Source organism: Penicillium coprophilum (genome assembly GCF_028826855.1).
Source record: "Penicillium coprophilum strain IBT 35676 chromosome Unknown utg000002l_segment0_segment0, whole genome shotgun sequence".
NCBI lineage: Eukaryota > Fungi > Ascomycota > Eurotiomycetes > Eurotiales > Aspergillaceae > Penicillium > Penicillium coprophilum.
Window position 1 is genome coordinate 859,078 of NW_026622721.1, and position 22,108 is coordinate 881,185.

Consider the following 22,108-nt stretch of genomic DNA (forward strand, 5'->3'; position numbering starts at 1 on the left):
CCGATCACAAACGAGAGGGGCAAATTGGGAAGAAGGTCGTATGAATCACGGGCACGTGTATGTACACCCGGATTGTGGTGTTGTGCAGGGGAAAGGTGAGCGATGGTGTTGCAAATCAATACGGGTTGGAAAGTATTGAGGTGAGATCGGCGGGTATCGCGAGGACGTAAGCGATGGAGGGATGTTAGTTACAATTAGAAAGAGCGTATTCAGGAGAGGTTGAGGTTAACTGGCGATAGGAGTGTAAGGAAGAGAGAGCGGATAAGCGTTCGTCAAGCCGGGGGCACTGCAAAACCCTTCCCCTTTCCGTGTTTGCCCCCGAAAGTTTGTACCCAGTACACACATTTACCTGCTCTTCACACCTAAGTTACAAGTACTCGATACTTTGCGTTTCAAATTTGACAATTTCCACTTAGAAGTACTCGATAGTACATTTCTATTGCATCTGTATCTTTATCCTTTAGATCGCCTCGATACATGTACCCATTTGAGTTATTGGTCTCATTTATACATACTCACTATGTCATGTCTTTGCTGGCTACAATACTGAACCGAATTGTACTAGACTGGTGTAGAAATCGAAGCAAGAATCACATCCAATGATCCAGAATTTCCATTGACCTGAACTTCCAACCTCGTCATCTTAAGTCAGAGCACAGCTCAAAAGAGAAAAAAAATAATAATCCGAGGCTGCCCACATGAGCTTATCTTATCAAAAACCTCGGCGGCAATAACCTCAACCTTCAACAAACCACAGCTCAAACAAAAAAGCAATGCTCTCTCGCCTACACTGGGGGACATCGTCCCGAATAATAGCATCTCCAGTTCGACTCTTCAGCCAAACCCCCACCGTTCCCGCAAAAGCCCTTCCCCCACGGCTCAAGATCAACGATGCCGACATATCAATAGCCTACCTGAAAGGCACCGGGCCTGGCGGACAGAAGATTGTATGTTCCAACTCCCAATCGCATGTCCAGGCCATACCCTACCTCTCCCCTCCCTCTTCAGAGCCGCTGCTATCCTTATCCTCAACCAGTAGACCGGAACTAACAAAACCCAGAATAAAACCAACTCCGCCGTCCAAATCATCCACAAGCCCAGCGGTGTGGTAGTAAAATGCCAAGCGACGCGCTCGCAGTCACAAAACGAGAAAATTGCACGCTCGTTGCTTGCCGATAGAGTCGAGGCGCAGGAGAAGGGAGACAAAAGTCGAGTTGCGATTAAGGCTGCAGCGGCGAAGAAGAAGAAGGCTAGTAAGATGAAGAAGACGAGGAGGAAGTATCGGGAGCTTGAGGCGGGGAAGGAGGGGGAAATTATTGAGGAAGAGGACGAGATTGAAATTATATGGGACGAGGATGTAAAGGAAGAGGGAGAAAGTAAGGAGAATACATCGGAGGTGGAAGGTAAATCTCAACCCTCTGGAGAGTCTGGGAAAGGGATAGAGAGTACACCGGAGGTTGGACATGAGTCTAAATCCTCTGGGGAACCCGGAAAAGGTGTATGATCTTAGATGTACGTTGTCGCATGTGTTTCGGGATTTTGTACAGTACGACTACTGCATTGGTGTTTTAGCGTTTACTTTGAGAGATCAACAATCTCATGGATGTTCTTCTAATGGAAAATCAAACAAGCATTTATTTCATGGATCTAGTGTCTCATCGCAACATGCATATGGTGTAGTGGGTAATTGGGGGAAATGATTGCATTGCTCTGAAGGAGAAAGCAAACACACATAGGGTGAACTTTTTAGTTTTTTTTGGCACAGAAAGCGGTCATAGCAAAGCAACTAAGAAATGTAACTGGCCAGTACAGTCTTCGACTGGTCATCAAGGCGCTCCTGGGCGAACTGTGAAATGCGGCCATTCTGCTTCTTGTCTGCCTCCTTCAGGTATGAGCCCACCCAAGCCTTGAGGTCGGCACCAGTTTCAGGCCACGGGTCCTTCTGCTGGACACGGATGGTGTTCAGAGGGGTAAATCCAACACCGAAGGACATATCTTCGATGTCTGCATCGTTAATGAGATCATCCCTGCTGGCGGGCAGCGGCGGAAGCTCGAGGAGCTTGAGCAAGGCGGTACAGGTGAAGCCCCATCCCTTCTGGCTGTAGCGAGTGGCAAAGGCCTCTGAGTTAGCAAGGGTCTTGGTGAAGGAGATGATGGCCGTCTTGCGATCCAAAGGTCGGGCAAGCTTCTGGGTTTCAGGCAGGATAACGTTGACATAGATGGGGGTGAAGAGTCTAGGCATAAATTAGCATATAAGCAATTGCCACAGGGAAGATGATACATACCCCTCTTGCACCTTGTCGGTAACCTGGATGACAAAGTCCGCGCTGTAGCCCTTGTTGTCCTGGGCCGAGATGAAGTGGAAGAAGCGAATAAACCGAAGAGTCAGGTTCTCTGTCTTTGAGTTCTGCAGACGTTGAAGAATGATTTGCATGATCATGACAAAGTAATTCTCAAGGGCGGTCCTAGTGGAGGCCGAGTCAGATTATAGTCACTTGAGCGCTTGGAGCATGTGATACGTACGGCGGGAAGCTAGCAACGACTGTCTCCAGGAGATCAAAGCCAAAGCTCTCATTGGTCTTCGTCGAAACCAGTTTTTGGAAGATACCAAGGATAGGCTCGATCTGGTTGTGTTCCATGATGTACTGCGAACCACGGGGAATGATGGAGGATAGTAGTCGGACCAAGGCAGGGATGTTTCCCTTCGAGTCCCACATAACGGGCATCAAGATAGGGCCAATAAGCTCCTGGTAGTAGGAGGGAAGGGTGCCGGATGGATTGGCCTCAAGCAGCGCCGCGAAAAGCTGGAAAACGTAGGGCATGAATTCTAAAATTCGTTAGTGAGGGGTCGTGGTGACAGAAATATCCACTTCGGTTGATTTGACTCACCCTGCACATCATTCTGGAGGACACCTGCGAATGGTGCATAAAGAGCCTGCTCTAGCTTGTCTGGATTGGCGGGAGCGGCAAATCTATCTTGATGTTAGCTTGTAGGACTTCGGCACAAGAGGCAAGCGTGGGAACACACCGAATGAAGGCTCCCATGGCTTCGAAATGGAAGTAGTAGAATCGAGGGTTACTTGGGTTCGCGCTGATGATATTAGTGATGTTGATGAAGCGCTGGAGGACGACATCAGTGAAGGGCACTACGCCCTCCTTTATAACAATCAACACCCGCATCACGCAACGCATCAAGAACTCATTCTCTTGCACCTTTTCAGGAGCAGGATCGCTCTGGATCAACTGGAAGATGTGTTCGAGAAGATCCTTAGCAAGGGGTGTGATTTCAGTGGGTGGAATGACTGGCTGTCCTTGGTTGTCGGTGAGGAAGAGAACTCGCTCCAAGGCAATGGCAGCATAAGTGTAGACAACAAAGTTCGCGGAGGCCAAGTGCTTCACCAGCACGGGGAGCACCTGCTGCCACTGTTCCTTCGTGATGATACTGCGGAAAGTGTACAGATACTTGATAGCATCGACCTTCAGGATAGGGTGGACACCATCCTCGTTGATCAGATCCGCGGCAAGGTTCTGCTGGAAGTAATCCGTGATACTGACCAGCTGGTTGGTGGCAGTGACACCATGCGAGGAGGTCGCGGTGCCCTTGGCGGCGATAGCAGAGTAAAGATACGTTGCTGTGTCCTTGGCCTTCCAATTGGATGAATCCTTGGTATACTCGGCCAAGTAGTGCTGAGTATACTTGAGGACAACCTGAGTCACTGGTTCTTCGAATTTCTCCGCCAGTTTGCGGAGGAAATCAGTGGCAGCTCGGCGTCTAGTCTCGCTGTCAGACCCTTCCAAGTCCCGTCGAATGAACTCAATTGGCTCATCCTCGAAGAGTTCCTCGTCGGACTCGCGTAGGCTCACGTTCGGCAAAATGACCTTTTCGACAATCTGGGCTAGGGTTTCCTCGGCCTGGAAAGAAGCAGCATGCTCGGGCATGCCTGCGACAGATGTCAAGAAGTGCAATGCTCGGCTGACCAAAATGTCATACTTGGTCTCTTGGCCAATGGTTGTGAGGAAGTTCCACGAGCTCCCAATGAACTGTCCCACGTGAGGCTGGAACACATCCATGTACTTCTGCACGTAAAGAGTCAAAGCCTCAAAGATTCCAGCACGAACATATTCTAACGGGCCAGCCTCTGTCTCGTCGTCGGTGTGAAGTAATTGGTTATCATAGGTCAAGTATTTAAGGAAGATTGTGGCGATTCCGGAGATGTTGTCTTCGAACATGGGAGGGAGATCGTGGGAGGAAAGGTCGTAGAACAGCTTGACCATCAGGTTAAGCTGAGTGAACCCCTGCGTCAGGTTCTCTTTGTTGGCCTTGTTTTGTTCAAGATAGGTATCTAGCGCCTGTAATATGTCAGTATTTTTCTCTCCGAAACAAAGATGGGTACAAAATTCAAGATACCTCAAACTGGGCCAGGAACGGAGTACCGAACTTGCCAAGAACGTGGTTGATCTCGGTGTAGAGTGCATCGGACTGGAACAAAGGTCTCCATCTCTTGAAAATTGAGTGTGCAACTTGCAACACACCAATGTTGACGGTGGGGTTACCCGGTGACAGCTTCGAGACGAGGTCCTAGAGAAAACAAATCATCAGAGCAAGCATTACAATTTTTTGTACGTCACAACTTACATCGACCAGAGTATCCCACCGCTCCCAGAAGTCGCTGTCGGCGATCACACTGACAGCCTCACCCAACTGGCTCTGAATCCCTGGCGGAACCGAGATCATCAAGGAGATCAACTCGCGCTTGAGAGTCGTAACTTCATCCTGTTGGAGTTTGTAGTTTCCATCTTCGTCAGTCCAGTTGCGCTTGATGAAGTTTTTGAAGCACAGAGCACTAGCAAGGCGTGTGTTGTAAGGTATGGTCTCCGATGCGGTAATGTGAAGAAGCTGTAGCGAGAAACCGGGCTTCTGTTCTTCCTGACGAAGAGTAATCTCGGCTGGAAAAAGGAAAAGAGCCACATCGGTCAACTCTGCTTCCAGAACTCGAGGTCCAATCTTATAACTCACCTGCCTTGTTTTGCCTAGGATCCAAGCTTGCCTCTAACAAAGCTCCAAGACCCTCCGCCATCTTGTTACGTGGGGTATCAACACAAGTGAGGGGGATCGATGAGAAAAGAGAATGAGAAAAAGACAGGTGGGAACAGAAGGAAATTAAGTATTCAGGAAGCTCAAAGGGGAGCAGGAGCGTTGACAACCAGAGAAGGAAAAAGATAAAAGATCCAAAGCTCAAAGATAATGCGAGCGCTCAATAAATTGTAACAACCCACATAAACACTGCAACCACGCTAAGCCCGATAGGGCTAGTACGTCACATGCTTGAGCCTCTCTCTGCCTCAGGCACCATGACTGATATTCTTAGCGCTTTGGTGATTTTTATGGAAATAAAAGAGAACATGTTTGATTGAAGAGTAGTATTATGTATGTGATAAATATTTTTATTTAAATTCTCTATATTCATATGCTTTTCGTGACAAATATAAACTCCTACGGAACCATCAATTGGATCCATTAATGCTCAGACAATAATGTTGCCAACACCATTAGCCAAGTCCATCTCCTTGGCTTGAGACAAAGCCTTGACCTGGTCGAAGCAGCCAGCTGCGGCAGAAAGGAATCCGAGGAATGGCTTGCTAGGTGCCAACACACGAGAGATATACTCGGGGTGGAATTGAACACCTACGAACCAGGGGTGGTCCTTCAACTCGATAATTTCCATGCGCTCACCCTTATCATCCTTGCCGATGAATTGAAGACCGGCAGCCTGGAGCTGATCGATATACTCAGGGTTAACCTCATAGCGATGGCGGTGGCGCTCATCAATAGAAGTGCGGTCCAATCCGTAGAGAGAACGGAGCTTAGACCATTCGGTATTCTCCTGGAAGAGGGTAGGACGGGAACCAAGACGCATAGTACCACCAAGGTTCACTTGGTCAATCTCGGGCATGTATACCACGATCGGATGGGAGGTAAGCTCGTCAAGTTCAACTGAGTTGGCACCCTCGAGACCACAGACGTTACGAGCGTATTCAATCACAGCGATCTGCATACCCAAGCAAATACCAAGGTAAGGCTTGTTCTTGGTACGGGCGTGGTGGGCAGCGCGCATCATACCATTGGTGCCTCTGGTACCAAAACCTCCTGGGACCAGGATTCCATGAGCAGTGTGGACATCATACCAGGCCTTGTGGTACTCTTTAGAGTTGGTCTCCTCCCACTCGGTTTCGAGGTGAGAGGCGTCAACCCAAATGATGTTGAGCTTTCGGCGGGAAGCCATAGCTGCGTGCTCCAGAGACTTGATGACGGACAAGTAGGAGTCGTGAAGACTGATATACTTGCCAACCAGAGCAATGTTGACGGTCTCAAAGGTGTGCTCCTGTGCAGTTGTAAGGGTCTTCCACTGTTTCCAAGTGGACTGGCCCTTGAGCAACTGAGTCTGAGGGATTGCGAGCTTCTTCATGTTCAGAAGGTCGCCTAGAACACCAAGGAAACCTTGCTCCTCGAGAAGCAGAGGAACGTGATAGGTAGAGCTGACATTGTGCACGCCAATCACCTGCTCTGGCTCGACCTGGCAGAACATAGCGATCTTATCGGTGGTGGCTTTATCAAGGGGTTTCTCGCAACGGCATGCAATGAGATCTGGGCTCAAACCAGCTGAGCGAGCGTCCCGGATAGCCTGCTGGGTAGGCTTGGTCTTCAATTCATCGTGGATGACGGGAACCAGGGAAACGTGCTAGGAAATAGTTAGAATTGTCCGAAATCGAATGGTCTGTTAGTACATACGATCTGGACGAAATTGTCCTTGCCAGCCCGACGACGCAGCTGTCGCAGAGCCTCAACGAAAGGAGCACTTTCAATGTCACCAAGTGTGCCACCAAGCTCGATAACACAGACATCCGGCTCCTCGTTGGTATCGTCGGCGGGGGTTCTAGCCACACGCTCGATCCAATCCTGGATGGCATCTGTCAAGTGCGGCACAATCTGCACCGTGCGTCCAAGGTAGTCGCCACGGCGCTCCTTTTCGATCACATGCTTGTAGACCTTTCCGGTTGTGATGTTGTTATCCCGTCCAAGGGTAACTCCAAGGTAGCTAATCGACAGAATATTAATTAGTCTCGGGTTTTCTGACTCCCAATAAGCCTATGGAGAGAAGAACCTACCGCTCGTAGTTTCCGAGATCAAGATCCGCTTCACCACCGTCGTTCAAGACGAACACCTCTCCGTGCCTAGAAAATCACCATTAGGAACAGCGTTCGAAAATGATGACTTATGAAACACATACTCGGTAGGGGCCATGGTTCCCGCATCGACGTTCATATAAGGGTCGATCTTGATCGAGGTGACTCGGGCACCCTGAGTCTTGAGCAGCAATCCGGTACTCGAGGCTGGAGAAAGTTAGACCGAGCGGACTTTTTTTTCTAGTTCAATTTATAGAGTGTGTACCGATAACGCCCTTTCCGATGCCACTGATGACACCTTTTGTATACAAGTCAGTCACTGCTTATTCATGAGGAATCGACTCGGAATAGATACCTCCAGAAACCACAACGTACTTCATCCTGGCGATGGGGGATGAAAAACCCGACTGGAACAAGATAAGTGAGATTTGATGTTGAATTTAAAAAAGAGTGACCAGTGTAACTAAAGACCCTCGAGGAAAAAAAAAGAAATGTAGGGTGCCGTTCCTGGCTTCTGCCGAGGGGGAAGAAAAGAATAAAATAATTTTTGAAGCTGCAGAAAACCGCCTCTCCGTGGTCACCGCCACCCCACTTTAGTTGACTTTTCTGCCCTCCCGATAACTGTGAGTCATGTGATTTGAGCGACATGGTACTCTGTAGAGAGAGGCCAGATGCTCCAATGGTTTTTATGGGTTTACTCTATAGAGGGTAGAAGAGGGTAGAATATGTAGAAGGTACCATCTTCAAATAATGCATTCTACCGTACTGCGAAAATCTTGCGTTGAGAGTCTCATTGAATTGGAACTTAGGCAAAAGTGTTAGCACCTCTCCTGCCACCGCCTTCCTGATATAATATACCGCCCATTAATCATGGGTCTCATTGGTGGATACAAAGCAGGCAGAATATAGGTAGGATACCTAGGTAGCTCCTTTGTATACATAGTGACTTTACATGCCAAGGCTTTGAACTCCTATGGAATAGAGATTGGCAGCTTCGATGCAGTTTGACAATATCTGCACCCATTTCTACTTATGTATAATCTGCATCCAGGATGCCTTGGAGGATGGGGTTCCAATTCGGACTGCGTTCAAACTCCTTCAACATGCTTCAACATGCATACTCAGGCGGAATCTCTGTCTCCTGTTTCTCTATGATTGCATTCGTGTTGCCCTTACAAATTGTAGTTTATGTATGAGTAATTCACCAAGAGTATCTACAGTAGTATGAAACCCATGATTATATTGAGAGATTAGACAGTTTACAGTTTGTTTTTTGATCATATATGTAGTAAATCGAGTATCTTTGCAAGAATCGATATCCCAAATAGATGCTTTGTGTAGCGTCATACCGTACGTTTCAGCATCCTTGCGTAAATCTTCAAACGTTCCACACTCATCACGATAAGTATGTGATAAAGTACATGGAAGCTGTTGTAACGAGTCTAAACTAACCTCGTCCGTCACCGCCCTTTCTGCCATGAATGCCGGGCGGTGTCTGACATCCGTGCTAAGTACATCAGGTGATTGGGCTGGAATATCTTCATTTCCGACGTGTGATCGATAACCCCCTCAGCCCACATCACATCACTTGCTTGTTGTGTCATCGCTCTGGTGGGGTACTGGTTCCATTGATGTTCATCATCTGACCTTGTGCTCCCGGTCCAATTCACTATCCGCTGCCTATCAGGGTCGTTTTGCGCTCCGATATTGATCATCAACTACGCTCTGTCGGGGCTCGCCAGACATCATATTAGTCCCTGCATGTTCATTTTCTGGCCATAAGACTGCCTATGCAGTGAAAATTTATAGTTTATCACTTCTCAAAGGTAAGCATCATCTTATCTCTCCTTCGACGTTACCTGCCATGGATGATGCAATACGTGTACTAACTTGGCTGTCAAATAGTTCAGACACCACGTCCTTCTGATTCCGATTCTACTCTCTCTCTCTGCCACTAGGCGAATGTCTCCCGATGATGTTCCAGCACTCTCCCCACAAAAACCCTCGTCAACTAGTTTTGCAGATGTCTTCAAAACTCTAGGTGTCGGTCGACCCAAATCGCAATCCCCACTATCTTTACAAGAAACCAGCAGCGACTCCCCCACACAGACGGATAGTCGCGGAAGTACTCGACTCGGATACGGATTCGAATCAATGCATCGTGCCAGTGTCGTGTCGAGTTCCTCGGACACTCCCAGTGGCCTGGATTTCGAGACGTCACTCCACAACCTATCGCAAAGGCAAAACTTAACCCAGGCGATCGAGGAGGCGGAGGGCCTATCAAAAGCCATCTCATGTTTCAGCTCCGAGCAGTCCATGGTGTTATGGGAGGCGGCCGAGTATCTCTTGCATCATGAAAGCTCCTCAGATGCGCAGCAAAGTGGTGCCCGATTATTAGAAGCGATCGCAGCCCGTCAGGATCTGTCCCCGTCAAGTAGGCGCCTGGTTTTTCAATCGATAATTTCTTCAACCGAGCCAGATGTGATTGCTGCGCGCGTGCAGTCGTTGATCTCTCTATCAGATCATGGCAGGAAGTTAGATTTCGCGAGTTCCTCAATTATCCATATAATCTCCTCGTGGATTATTCCTTTTTATGAAACAATAGCATCTGCACGATCGAAAGCGAAAAAGGGAAAATTGGGCAAATCACATGGACCTACTGACGATGAAGTTGTCTTCGGAGATCTCTTCCAATTCGCGGTCGACCTGATCACTTTGCAGCGAAAACAGCCCACCCAGGAGGAAATCGAAATGCTTTTGACAGAAATATTTACAACTTGCAGGAGAACGAGTGTCGCGGCAGATATCAAAAACTCTTTGGCCGTGTTCGACGCTGTCATTATGTATGCTGATGTTCCTGACATAAGCTTCCCAACTCTCCTGGAAGTCCTTTGCAGCATACATGCATCAGTCAAACCGCTCTCTGGGCCCACATCGCGAGCGGTGCGCAGTTTAGCCAAATCACGCAGACAGGCGGAGATGGTAAACACACTCCATGACTTTTTAAGAGATTCGTGTGCCGTTGAAGGAAGTCGCAACTTGAATATTCTCCGTGGTACACTTTATGTGTTCTCAGACTTTGTTCGTGCTTATGGACAAGATGGCATGCCCCGGCTTCCCTTTGATCAACTGATTGAATCTTTGCAAACTATCGCCCAAAAGGACGATGGTAGAGTGGATGCGGACCTATTGGATCTGTGTCTGAACATTCTGGAAGGCGACTATGTTAAAGTCGCGTTAGAACAGGATTGGATGGAATTCGCCAATCTCCTCATACTTTGTTCTCGTAGGGTTGTGGAAGAGTCAACACCATCCCCTACTTCTGCGACTAGTCCTCAACTCAAACCTACGTACGACGAAACCAAATCCTACATTCTGGCCAATCTCATTCGCATTGCTTCTGTGCTTGAATCTCAGTGGGAGCAACTCAACAGAGAGCAAAAACAACATGCGGTCCGATTCCTCATGAAGATACACCAACATATTGAGCCCCCACAGGCTGAACTCATCATCCATTCGATGAGAGAAAACAAACTTTGTCATCCTCCCGACAACTCAAATTGGGCTCGGCATTGCCGTGAGCTGATTGAGGGTTTCGTTCAACCACGAAAACAAAGCTCGGACATCCGCATCCTGGCTTTGGACACGTTGAAAGAAGCCCTTTCTGGTCATGAAGACTTGCTTTTCTCCCATGAGCACGGTCTTCTCAGGCTTCTGCTGAAAAACTTTTCGGCAGAGCATGATCTTCTCTTCCTGGAGTCCCTAGTGTCTTTGTTGACCGACCAGGCGATACAATACAGTGATGATGATACGTTCAAATTGCTAGTAAGCACCATCGGGGCGCCGATACAGCGCGAGCTCACTCGAGAAGAATCACACGACCATCCCCCGAGCCATGGATCTCAACGCCGTACATCCACTACAAGTGTCTTGGAGTTAAGCTTGACAAATGTCTGCGCTGTGGGCCTCGTGAAGATGATGCTGCGTGCCTTGAACCTCTCCTCAATCAAAGCTGTGATAGTTTTCGAAGCACTTCTAGACATCGCTCAATCTCCAAGTCGACCGGTAGACTCTCGTCTGACGGTCTTGAAGCTACTTTTCCGGCTGCGATGTGATTCGGCTGGATCAGTCACGGTCATATCAACATCGGAGAGTGACTTCTTGATGAACGTGCTGGGTCGCAATCTCGACGGTGGCTCTAAACTACAGGCCCCCAGCGATAGCCCTATCCGCGAGGTCCCTCAGCATGATAACTTGCCAGTCTCACCAACCGGAAAACTCCCAATGAGAGAGTCTGCGACGACCCCTATCTCGAGGTCAGCCCCGGGGCGCGGGTCTATCTCTGCCCGTGGATCAAGGCTGACCGCCCCAGTGTGGACATACGCTCTACCACAAGTGCTTCCGGAGCAACCACCTGGAGAGTCTAGTCCTGTCGTGTTTGCGTACGCCCACCCGGAGGAACCTGCCCCTACCGAGTCAGCAGCAACAGAAATAAGAATTACGGGGCTGTTGAAGGTCAAAATGTGGCTCGAAGTTGTAATCACCTTGTTACAACGAGAGACCGACTGGGATGTCTACAGCTACATTCTTACTCACATCGGGCCTCAACTTGGCAATAAAGACTTTTTCAGAGATGCCATTCCTCAGATCACCCTCCTTCGCAGCATTTTGTGTGATCAGGTCAAAAATGGAACTTTCCACGAGCCTCCTGAGACTACCGGTCTCAAAAAGAGCGATGTAGCTGCTTGTATCTTCGATGCGCTTTGCATGCTTGTCAGCTATCATGAACATTTTGCCAAGAGCGAAGAGGATGATCTTGTCCGAGCTTTCATGCAGGGTATCATCGGATCATGGGGTGGCACATCCCGTGGGTGCATTCAAGCGCTGTCGCTCTGTTGCTATGAGATCCCTATGTCAGTTACGAAATCGTTGAACAGCATTCTTGACAGGATGTCAAAGGTGATCACCATGTCAAACATTGCTGTCCATATCTTGGAATTCCTAGCTTTACTTGCGCGATTGCCCGATGTTTACGTGAACTTGCGTGAGGAAGAGATCCGCACTGTGTTCGGCATCTGCATTCGATTTTTGCAGACATCTCGAGAGCATCGGTATAAAGCTGCTGAATTGGCTGCAAGGGCTTCTGTGTCAGCCCAATCTCCTCAGTCTAAACTTAGTGCCGGGGCAAAGGAAATATCTGCGCATGCAGCTGAAGCTATCGAGGCCTCCCAAGACGGAATGTCCAAGTATATCTCGAATCTCACCTACCATGTCATGGTCTTCTGGTTCTTGTCTCTGAAGCTCCAGGATCGACCCAAACATGTAAATTGGATCACCAGCAGGCTCATATATCACGATGAACATGGAAAAGAGGTGGTAGAAGAACAAAGTCAAGTTTTCATTGATTTGATGCAGCGAGTTGCTTATTCGGATCTCGGAGAGACCATCCCCTTCGAAACCTTTCCCCCTTCCTCTGAGGATGGCCCAGTTGCAAAAAAGTCCTGGATTGTTGGCATGAGTATCGTCACCGTCGAGAGCGCCATAGTATCCGGGTTGTCTCAGATTACGAAGCGCCAGGCATCGGGTACCACGTACTCTGTCTATCAACAGCGAACGGCCCCAGTTTTGCCACATCAAGCCCCTCCAACTCCAGATGCCCATTTGCATTCCGATTCCGTGCGCACAGCAGTCCTCCCGAGTCACATTATGCTTCAGTTGACCGCCACTGCCTTCCCTACACCCACGGTGATGCAGCCCATCCCGGTTCCTGAAGACGATATCACTCGACGTGCAATCAGTAACTTTGACCGCACCGACATTGTGGATGGTCACCGAATCGGTGTTGTTTATGTTGACAATGGCCAGACACAGGAGGCTGATATTTTAGCCAACACTGGTGGCTCTGCGGATTATGAAAACCTGCTGTCTGGATTGGGAACCAAAGTGTCACTTCGAAACCCTCAATTCAATCCGCAAGGTTTGTATGCTGATACAGACGGAGAGTACACATACGCTTGGCGGGATCGTGTGACTGAAATCGTTTATCATGTTGCAACAATGATGCCTACGGACTTTGACCGTGACCCGGCCTGCATCAACAAGAAACGAAACCTCGGCAATAACCATGTCACAATTGTGTTCAATCGATCCAACTTGCCCTTTAACTTTGACACCATTCCATCCGAGTTCAACTCTATCAATATTGTCATCACCCCGTCATCTCGGATTGCCTACGACGAGAGTGGCAATTATAATGGACAGACAGACCCACAAAAGCTCTACTACAGCGTGCAGGTGATGAGTAAGCCCGGATTTCCAGACGTCTCGCCTGCCGCGACACCAAAGGTCATATCTGGCAAGAATCTGGCGGCATTTGTTCGCATTCTTGCCCTCAATGCGTCCGTCTTTTCGCTTGTATGGAACAACAAGGGTGGTGAGCACACCTCGTCCTGGACTACCCGTCTGCGGGAAATCAAGAGAGTCCGCGAGCGTGCTCTCACGGCCCAAAGCCAAGGCTCTGAGGCTGCTGAAGGTGCTTATCCAGGTCTACGGCGGAACACGAAAGCCAACATCTTCTCGGAGGAACTCCCTTCTCGTGCCCCTCAAGTACAGACCGATTTCGCTGCGGAATGGAATGCCGCGGCAGACACGAACATTGTCCAGAATTTGGACTTTTCACGCTGGGCACGCTGATCTAACTTCCTTACCAGTAGCCTTAATGGTGGCAATCTTGAGTCAGATGAACTGTGTCTCGTGTTCTTCTCCTTTGACTGCCTGATCTACAAGACACCCATTCTCTCCACTCGCTTACCCACATTCTTTCTCTCCTTGTCCACACCACCTCTGCCCTAAAGACAAATAATCGGATCCTTTTCCCTCTCGATGACCAATGACCCCCAGAAACGACTTCATGTACATCATCTTGTGTTTTTTTTTTTTCGTGATGCAAGACAATTGTCGCATTTGTGAATACCCCCTTCCTGCCCCAAAAGTTTTTTCCCCTCGATTTTGTCTTGCCTGCCAGCGACTGTCGTGATTAGGAATAAGGATCTATTTAGTGAAATAAATCAGTGTTTTTCTCTGAACTTCATTAGATGACATTTCTTTTTGCCTATTCCAGGCCAATGGGTAACCCTTTAGCCTAGATATTCGGCGTTGTTCATTACTATAACCTCAAGTCCTAGACAGTGGTGTGCAGACCACTATCAACGGTCAAGATAATAGTGCATGACATAGCTACAGCCTATTAACACATATTCTGCATCGATTGATTGCGAAAAACAAACGGTGTTTCTATCTTCTAGCGGTATGTATGATATGAAAGAAAGTGGCTCCGCGTTATATATGATCAATCCAGTTGATTTCGTACACCGTCAAGGTATCTTTCTCCGCATGCTGGCTTATTTGCACTTTCCGAAGGGCTCGTTAGCCAGTTGCTGTTGTAGACCGGAATTAGCATCTTCTTGCTTTGACAGAATATCATGTTAAGGACCATACCACGCAGAGCTTAGATTCACAGTTACCCAAGCTTCCATCCTGCTTGCACTGTCCTCCGGAGGGGATCTATCATTGAATTAGATTAGCTCAACAGGATTTGATCGGTCTGGACGGATTCGTACCGAGTTAGCCATGGAAAGGCCAACGAGGGCGAAAGCAGTGAGGATGGTGAAACGCATGATGGAGGATTTGGTGGTGAATGAGGAGTCTTCAAGATTGTAGGAGGCTTGTTTATTGCGATGTGTCAATCTAAGAGCATGATGGCCTACTTATACCTCTTTCTCGGGGATTATCTATACCCGAGATCTTCTGGTGTATTACTTTGTTTGGTATGCAACGTGCTCATCCCGATTAATTATAGTCGGTCAATTTGGGGATTTATGGGTCTGCAGGAACATGACGTCGATCAATGACAAGGTTGGATCCATGAATTGCTTTTCGTCTCTAATTAACAGTTTGTGGATAAGTGTGGCCTCACGATGTCTCTTCGGTGTCTTGCTAGTGGTCTTTACAGATCTTCTGTTTGGGCGTCTCTAGTATACTTTTCGTCATTCCCAAATTTATGGGCAGACAGCAGAAAGAAAGCAGCAAAAGACTTAATTTATGACGACTGTTCTACGCGGAAATTTGAATCTTTGACGTGCCCTATATGTGCTGTTTGGGGTCATCTATTCTTGAACTTGATGGGTGTCAGCGGCTGAGATATACATTTCAAGATTGCACAATACATTCCGATTGATCTGTTCCAAGGTATTTAGATGCTCCTATGTAGTCACTTAGGTGTAAGACCTCAGCAGCAATGAGGTCCCTGTTCTAGGTTCCAGCGCTCCATTTATCTTCTTCAATGTCTTCTGTCCTGCAATATTTACAGATGCTTACAGTGGTTCTAGATCAATCTTCCAGCTACACTCACATCCCGGACCGGCTTTAATGCAGTTGCCTGATATAAACTGTTTAAAATCTACAAAACACGTTGCATTACAGTTTCTAAAAACGAGCCATATCCCCGAAGACCTAAGGACCTAATAATAGGCCACTGTACCTGATGGGCCATAGGGCTGTACACATGCCAAGACACGAGCCATCCGAAGCGAACCGTCAGGGGCTTAGCACAGTGACATGCGTATAAAACTACAAATTGGCATCCAAAATCATCCAAAAATAGAAATAAAGAAGAGCTTAGCGCATACTTGTCCAACCAAAACGCATTCAGCAGCAGAGCCCCCTTCGAGCCCCATTAAGCATCAGACAAAAACTCCACTGGAAATGAAGTGGAACCATCAGCTTCTGCAACATCAAGCTTGCAAGGGTTCATACTCAGCTTAACATAGCAATCCATATGAGTATAGGAATTACAGAGTGGTTTACGCCTCAGTATATATTGTACCCTCCACTTCGAAGCAAAGAATGGCAACAACCTTTTTTTTCGCTACGCTTCAATATCCCAGGGCACATTTGCTGTACATTTATCCTTTTACTCGCGCTGGCTATCAAAATGTCAGCGGAGCGAATATGTAAAGAGCAGGCTAAACCTCCTCCGGTGGTACGTGTGTTTCATAATCGTCGCGCGAATAATGCTAATTGCTTCAAACCCTACTCCAGTGTGACTTGTGTTTCTCTCGAAAGGTGTGGAATTGAGCTTCATGAAATCAAATTGTATGGGAAGTTCCAATGCTGTACTAATCAAAAACAGGTCCGCTGTGACAGAGGCAACCCATGTGGTAACTGCCAGGATACTAATACTACATGTTCTCGTCAGCGAGTCATAAAACGAACCAGAAACCCCATGCAGCTGGCGGTAATGGAAAATAGAGGTCGAACACGCCAGAAGTCACCTCAACCACCCTCAAAATCTCAAGTTTCGCAAAGTTCGTCATCCGGACTGCATGATTATTCTGCAGCCACCTCCAACAGATATCCCAGACTGGACTATCAACAGTCTCGTGGGTCATCTCTGGGTCCCGATAAACCTCTGTCGCTCCATGATGCTCATGCCACCATTCAGCATCATCTAGACCATCTAGAATGGCTTGCCATTGACCGCCGCCAGATCTTGGAATCAGGGTTGAGCCTGGCTTCTCAACTCTCAGACAGTTTTGAGGACCCCGTGCACGTTGCCGGTGATATCACTGTGGATGAAGAGCAAATAGAGCCCCCTTCTGCTGAATTATTGACCTGGATGTTAAAAGGTACCTATATTATCTCTTACTACTTGGTAGTGCTCAATCAGTGAAAATGGCTGATCCGGATATCTTTTCAATAGACCTCAAGGAATCGAGACTTGGCTCCTTTGTACAAGATTACTTCAGACATATATCCGAAGCAACACTCGAGAACATGGGACTCACTCTCATTCATAGGACTGGATCACCTCATGACTTGCTTATCAACACTGTTTGTGTCAATGCCATTGCCTCTAAGTTTCTGAGTGCCATCAGCAACGCTGGAATTGACAGTGAATTGATCCACGAACTGACACACAGTGCGGTACAATTCCAGCTGGCAGCAAAGGTAGCTCTTCAGGGCATCTCTCTCTTGACGAGTCCTTCGCTCAGACTCTTACAGGCACTTCTTTCTGGTGTAAGTATTCCCAATACTGAGAACAATGTATTTGATCTAATGAAAGTCAGATATTTCTCCATCAAGGATCCGGGGACATCACTACATGTTGGGAACTTACCAAAGCTGCCTGCAGAGTGTGTATAAGTCTGGGTCTTGACACTGTCATAAAGGTAGGAGGCGCTTTGAGTGTAGAGCAGTATTACTGTGTCGCTTGGTGCTATATACTGGATAAGAACTTTGCTTTCAAAATGGGAAGATCCAAAACTTTGCTTGAGATTGAACTTCCACACCTCATTTCCGACCTACCTGGCCGTCAACACACTACTTCAGACCTTTTTCAAATTTACATGGGTCTTGCAAGGGCACAGGCTGCTCTCGTGCCGTACCTCAGGGGGCGTTCATCGATGTCGACAGGAGGTGGCTTATTATCTTCCCATGAAGTCGGGAAACATTGGTTGGTGAATATGCAGCAAATTCAAGAGAGAATAGAGCATGTAAGAAAGTTCCTTGGACACATGCGTACTTGCACCACTGACTCGTTACTTAGATTTCACGTCCATACCCAGCTTGGAAAGGGCTGGATGCTCAATCTGAGATAGCAGCTCTTCAATTCGCCCATCATTCGGTTATGGTCACCATCTTCCATATCATTGATGATGTAGGAACCCAGTCAGTTGTACGGAAGCAGGGTTTGCTAGCAGCGCACCAAGGCATATCTTCTCTAGTGTCGATATGTATATCTGCCGAAAAGCAAAGCACCTTGGCATTGTTACACTGGTAAGTCATGTTCTATACATGAATATTGGAATGAGGCCTGACTAGATATTTAGGACACTTCTCGTCCACCCCATCACCGCATACTTCGTGCTATTCTGCAATGTCGTCGTAACATCAGATATAGATGACTTCAAACTTATGAAAACGATTGTCGATTGCTTGACCCGCATTGAGACAACAAGCCGTCCGATCATTCAAGTACGAACAATCTTCCTCCACTTTCTATCTCTCGCTGGAGGAGTTTTCAACGATGATGCACACTCAATGGTGGTAGCTCAAGGTCATCAAGTACAGCCAGTACAGTCTCAGTCAAATGCTCTGCAACATTGGGTGCCCGACAGGCTATTTCTATCCTCGGGAGCTGACACTGTTCCTCCTTTTAGCCCGTCTCTACTAGATGGAATGGGGAATTTCTCGGAGATGCCTCTTTGTCCAGAAAATGAGATTTTGATGCCCTTTAGCGATCACTTTTCTGGGCTCGGAAATGATCCTAACATCTGATCCACTTTTCTTCAGTCTCGTCTCGCACATAGGTTCTCGAACATAATGTATAATATGTCTGCCTAGAACTTGGCATGTTGGAACACAATGCACGCACTTTGATAAATATAGAGCCCAAGTAAAATTGCCTATTACCTTTTCTTTTTGGGTGGACATGGCCTATAGCTCAGATGCTGGTTAACCCACAGAGCAAGACTCCAGGAGGCAGTGTGGCTTATTAGACCCTTAAATCTGGCCAAGAGGCTTAGCTGATGCAGTTAATTTATTCGAGGTCTCAATAATACATTGACATTCGTGAGAAAATACATAGCCAAGCTCCATCGGGCATTTATGCCGACTAAAAATAACCGGTAGCAAAGAACGTGTCTCAATTCGTGGGACTAGATATGAGATAGATTCGTTTATATGATAGATTGCAATATGTAGCCAACATATTTAATTACCTTCTATTCTCATTCCCTTCTCTTCAGGCTTGTTACACTGTCTTTTCTGAAAACTACCTGTCACTACTCTTATTTGCAAACCTCGCCAACCGTTCGTTTCTATCCGTTCTCTTCATCATTTATTCAAATATTTACATTCCTATATCAATCTGATATCTAGAATGTTGTGCTACTTGAAGTATGCCGCTGTAGGCTTTGCCGCTGCGACTCTGGTCTCAGGCCAAACGTACAGCGAGTGCAATCCAATGAAAAGTATTTCACAACGAGGAATTCAAAACACAGCACCTTCTGACATGTTGTAGAAACTTGCCCGGCCAATGTTGGCACAACCGAGTCAAGACACACTTTCGACTTCACCAAGAGCTCTGGCCTAGATCAGTGGACGACTACTGCCGGCACCGTCAAGACAGGCCCGAACGGCGCCGAGTTTACTGTCAGCAAACAAGGCGATGCTCCCACCATTCGGACCGACTTTCATATCTTCTTCGGCGAAGTATCGGTCACCATGAAATCGGCCCCTGGCACTGGCATCGTCAGCAGTATCGTACTTCAATCGGATGATCTTGACGAGATTGACTGGGTAAATCACTAGACGCCCAATCTTTCCAACACTTCTTGTATCTAACCTCAATTCCTATTCCAGGAAGCCGTTGGTGGCGACAAAACCCAAATCCAGACGAACTACTTCGGAAAAGGAGATACCACGACCTACGACCGCGCAACCTGGGAGTCCGTTTCGACCCCCCAGGAGGTATTCCACACCTACAAAGTAGTCTGGACCAAAGAAGCCACCACCTGGTCCGTTGACGACAAGGTCATCCGCACCCTCTCCTCCGACGATGCCCAATCCGGCACCAGATATCCCCAGACCCCCCATGAACGTGCGCATCGGCATTTGGGCCGGCGGTGACCCAACCAATGCAGAGGGCACAATCCAATGGGCCGGCGGCCTGACTGACTACAGCAAGGTCCCTTACACCATGTATATCAAGGACGTCACTATCGTGAACTACAACCCCGCCGAGTCTTACACCTGGTCTGATCAGAGCGGCTCGGCTGAGAGCATTAAGTTCACTGGTTCTACTAACTCGACTTCCTCGACTGCCTCGAAGCCTTCAGTTGTTGGGTCAGTTCTTACACCCTCCTCGTCTGGTGTTATTATAGCTAACATTCCTGAGCCGTATAGAAGCCTTATTACAGCTGCTAGCACTGCTAGACCGTCTAGCTCTGGTTCAGTTTCGGGTCCTAGTGTCCCCTCCTCTTCTCCAGTTTTTAATGCAGCTTCGAACTTGAGCGCTGGTAGCTTGGGCTTCTTGTCCGTTCTTGCGGTTGTGTCTGGGTTTCTTCTCTTGTAGATTGGTTAGCTGGTATTGAGTTGAATCCATATCTTGTCTACCGATGTTGGTTTGTGTTCTCTTCTCGATTGTAACTATTTCTGCCAAAACAAGTGGATCCTGTTTATCACGTCACTGCGTGGTTGCTCTTTCCTTGCGGTCTCTGGCTCCTTCCACTTTTTCACTTCTTTTCTTTTCTTTTCTTCTCCTTCTCCTTCTCCTTCTCCTTCTCCTTCTCTTCTCTTCTCTTCTCTTCTTCGTAGCCTCTCATACAGAGATTTTACATTCTCCTCATCTTCCTTTTTGGCAAATCTCTCAAGGTCAGTAGACAGAGTCACACATATTCCAAAGCTGAGTGACTATCATGGCTGTCTAGCTTGATGCTAACCCAGCTAAAGCCACCGTCACACTTCCAACCTAACAATGGCTAAAGCGTAAATCGCAAGCTTAGCCATACTTCTCTTGGGGATGACAACTGACTCAGAGAAGTGACTATCACTAATGAGCTCTGTTTGAATTTGACCAAAAGCCACCCATACCAGTCAACTATCAGCTCTCACTTCATTTCTCGACTTTGTCATCCTCATCGGATCCGAATTTCTACACCCGGAAATATCCTCAAAGGCTTCATTTGAGCCCTGGCATAGCAAATGGGCGGTTTACGCCAAATGCTAGTTACCACAAAGCGCGCATCTCATACAAGGCTGTGCAAATCGCCCGTGGTGTGGGCTCAGTTCTGTTACTATCGTTTGAAGTATGCTAATATGATACTCTAGAATGGCACGGTGAAACACCAAAGACAATAGGTAAATGAGAGTAGCTCGGATAAGGGTTGGGTCTCCCTCGAGCAGATCGGAATCTCACACCTGGAACTCCCTATTTCAAACATTGAAAGACTCGACGTTTCTCTCAGCTTCATATCGAATAAAGAGATGACGGTCAAGCAGCACATTTCCGCAAGAAGTAGCCACCAATGTTGGCCTTTTGATCTCATGCTTGACTTGGACGCAATGCAGCGGTCATAAAAACCCGAGCTTGTTAGAAAGAACACAGATCGTTTATTCCAGTGAGACACATATTCAAGCAGCGACGATCTATGAGATATATCAGTGGCGTTGCTAGAGAATAGCATCAGTCTGGCAAGGCGCTCCAAAAAGGAACACCGAACGAAACCTGGAGATCAGATGGGTTCCAAATCCTGGCTGGAATATTTTATTTTACACCTGCAAGTAAGCCAAGCGTATTGGTTCGACACCAGGTAAAAAGACCTGGAAGGAACATGACTGGGCGACAACGATCATGCATGACCTACAAAAAGGTGATTGGGGCGTACCAGTCGTATGGATTTCAGACCGGGATAAGCGCTTCGTCCAAGGATTCTGGAAAAACATGTTCACAGCCCTACATACGAAGCTCCTATACACTGCGGCCTACCACCCGTCGGCGGACGGCCAGTCTGAAAGATCGAATCAAACCGCGGAGATCTGGCTGCGACATTGGCAAAACTTACATCAAGACCCTGATTGGGACGAAGGGTTAGCCCCAATTCAGGCCTCCTTAAACGCCTCAGTTAACGTATCTCTCTGATGCCAAGGGTCCTACGAACCACTTGGCTACTAGCTGAGAGCTATCAAATCTGAGCTCGGTATATCTCCTTGGCTGACATCCCAGCTAGGGACATGCGCAACCCCCGCATGTCCATCGGCAAGGTTAATCAGACCGCTGCCCTTCAAACCTGCGATTAAGGGCAAGCGTCAAAATTCAAGCTCCTTGAGACGCTCGCCCACCTCACAACAATGGCAAAATACC

The 22,108-nt window shown here is 47.7% G+C and overlaps 7 protein-coding genes across 7 annotated transcripts; 4 read left to right on the forward strand and 3 right to left on the reverse strand.

Annotated features, from left to right (window-relative positions):
• Positions 1-773: 773 nt before the first annotated feature.
• N7500_001733 (peptide chain release factor family protein) lies at positions 774-1,504 on the forward strand (the record flags this gene model as incomplete). Its single annotated transcript, XM_056672879.1, has 2 exons — positions 774-947; positions 1,061-1,504. The coding sequence occupies 2 exons, from the start codon at positions 774-776 to the stop codon at positions 1,502-1,504; spliced, it is 618 nt and encodes a 205-aa protein (XP_056536398.1).
• A 282-nt stretch (positions 1,505-1,786) lies between these two features.
• Positions 1,787-5,078, reverse strand: N7500_001734 (uncharacterized protein; the record flags this gene model as incomplete). The annotated part of the gene is made up of 8 exons (XM_056672880.1): positions 1,787-2,234; positions 2,286-2,465; positions 2,524-2,827; positions 2,890-2,972; positions 3,029-4,350; positions 4,409-4,579; positions 4,637-4,947; positions 5,018-5,078. The coding sequence occupies 8 exons, from the start codon at positions 5,076-5,078 to the stop codon at positions 1,787-1,789; spliced, it is 2,880 nt and encodes a 959-aa protein (XP_056536399.1).
• A 447-nt stretch (positions 5,079-5,525) lies between these two features.
• N7500_001735 (putative CTP synthase) lies at positions 5,526-7,570 on the reverse strand (the record flags this gene model as incomplete). Its single annotated transcript, XM_056672881.1, has 6 exons — positions 7,541-7,570; positions 7,451-7,483; positions 7,290-7,392; positions 7,168-7,233; positions 6,791-7,097; positions 5,526-6,740 (listed from the first exon to the last, which is right to left on the reverse strand). Exons 1-6 carry the CDS (start codon positions 7,563-7,565, stop codon positions 5,526-5,528), a joined length of 1,749 nt encoding a protein of 582 aa, XP_056536400.1. The 5' UTR covers positions 7,566-7,570.
• A 1,577-nt stretch (positions 7,571-9,147) lies between these two features.
• On the forward strand, positions 9,148-13,878 carry N7500_001736 (putative GTPase activating protein (Tsc2); the record flags this gene model as incomplete). The annotated part of the gene is made up of 1 exon (XM_056672882.1): positions 9,148-13,878. One exon carries the CDS (start codon positions 9,148-9,150, stop codon positions 13,876-13,878), a length of 4,731 nt encoding a protein of 1,576 aa, XP_056536401.1.
• A 707-nt stretch (positions 13,879-14,585) lies between these two features.
• Positions 14,586-14,861, reverse strand: N7500_001737 (uncharacterized protein; the record flags this gene model as incomplete). Its single annotated transcript, XM_056672883.1, has 3 exons — positions 14,586-14,651; positions 14,683-14,748; positions 14,805-14,861. The coding sequence occupies 3 exons, from the start codon at positions 14,859-14,861 to the stop codon at positions 14,586-14,588; spliced, it is 189 nt and encodes a 62-aa protein (XP_056536402.1).
• A 1,316-nt stretch (positions 14,862-16,177) lies between these two features.
• On the forward strand, positions 16,178-18,522 carry N7500_001738 (fungal specific transcription factor domain-containing protein; the record flags this gene model as incomplete). Its single annotated transcript, XM_056672884.1, has 6 exons — positions 16,178-16,225; positions 16,376-16,871; positions 16,946-17,262; positions 17,313-17,738; positions 17,792-18,021; positions 18,075-18,522. The coding sequence occupies 6 exons, from the start codon at positions 16,178-16,180 to the stop codon at positions 18,520-18,522; spliced, it is 1,965 nt and encodes a 654-aa protein (XP_056536403.1).
• Positions 18,523-19,126: 604 nt separating this feature from the next.
• N7500_001739 (glycoside hydrolase family 16 protein) lies at positions 19,127-20,320 on the forward strand (the record flags this gene model as incomplete). The annotated part of the gene is made up of 5 exons (XM_056672885.1): positions 19,127-19,217; positions 19,268-19,545; positions 19,609-19,846; positions 19,890-20,091; positions 20,152-20,320. The coding sequence occupies 5 exons, from the start codon at positions 19,127-19,129 to the stop codon at positions 20,318-20,320; spliced, it is 978 nt and encodes a 325-aa protein (XP_056536404.1).
• Positions 20,321-22,108: the final 1,788 nt, after the last annotated feature.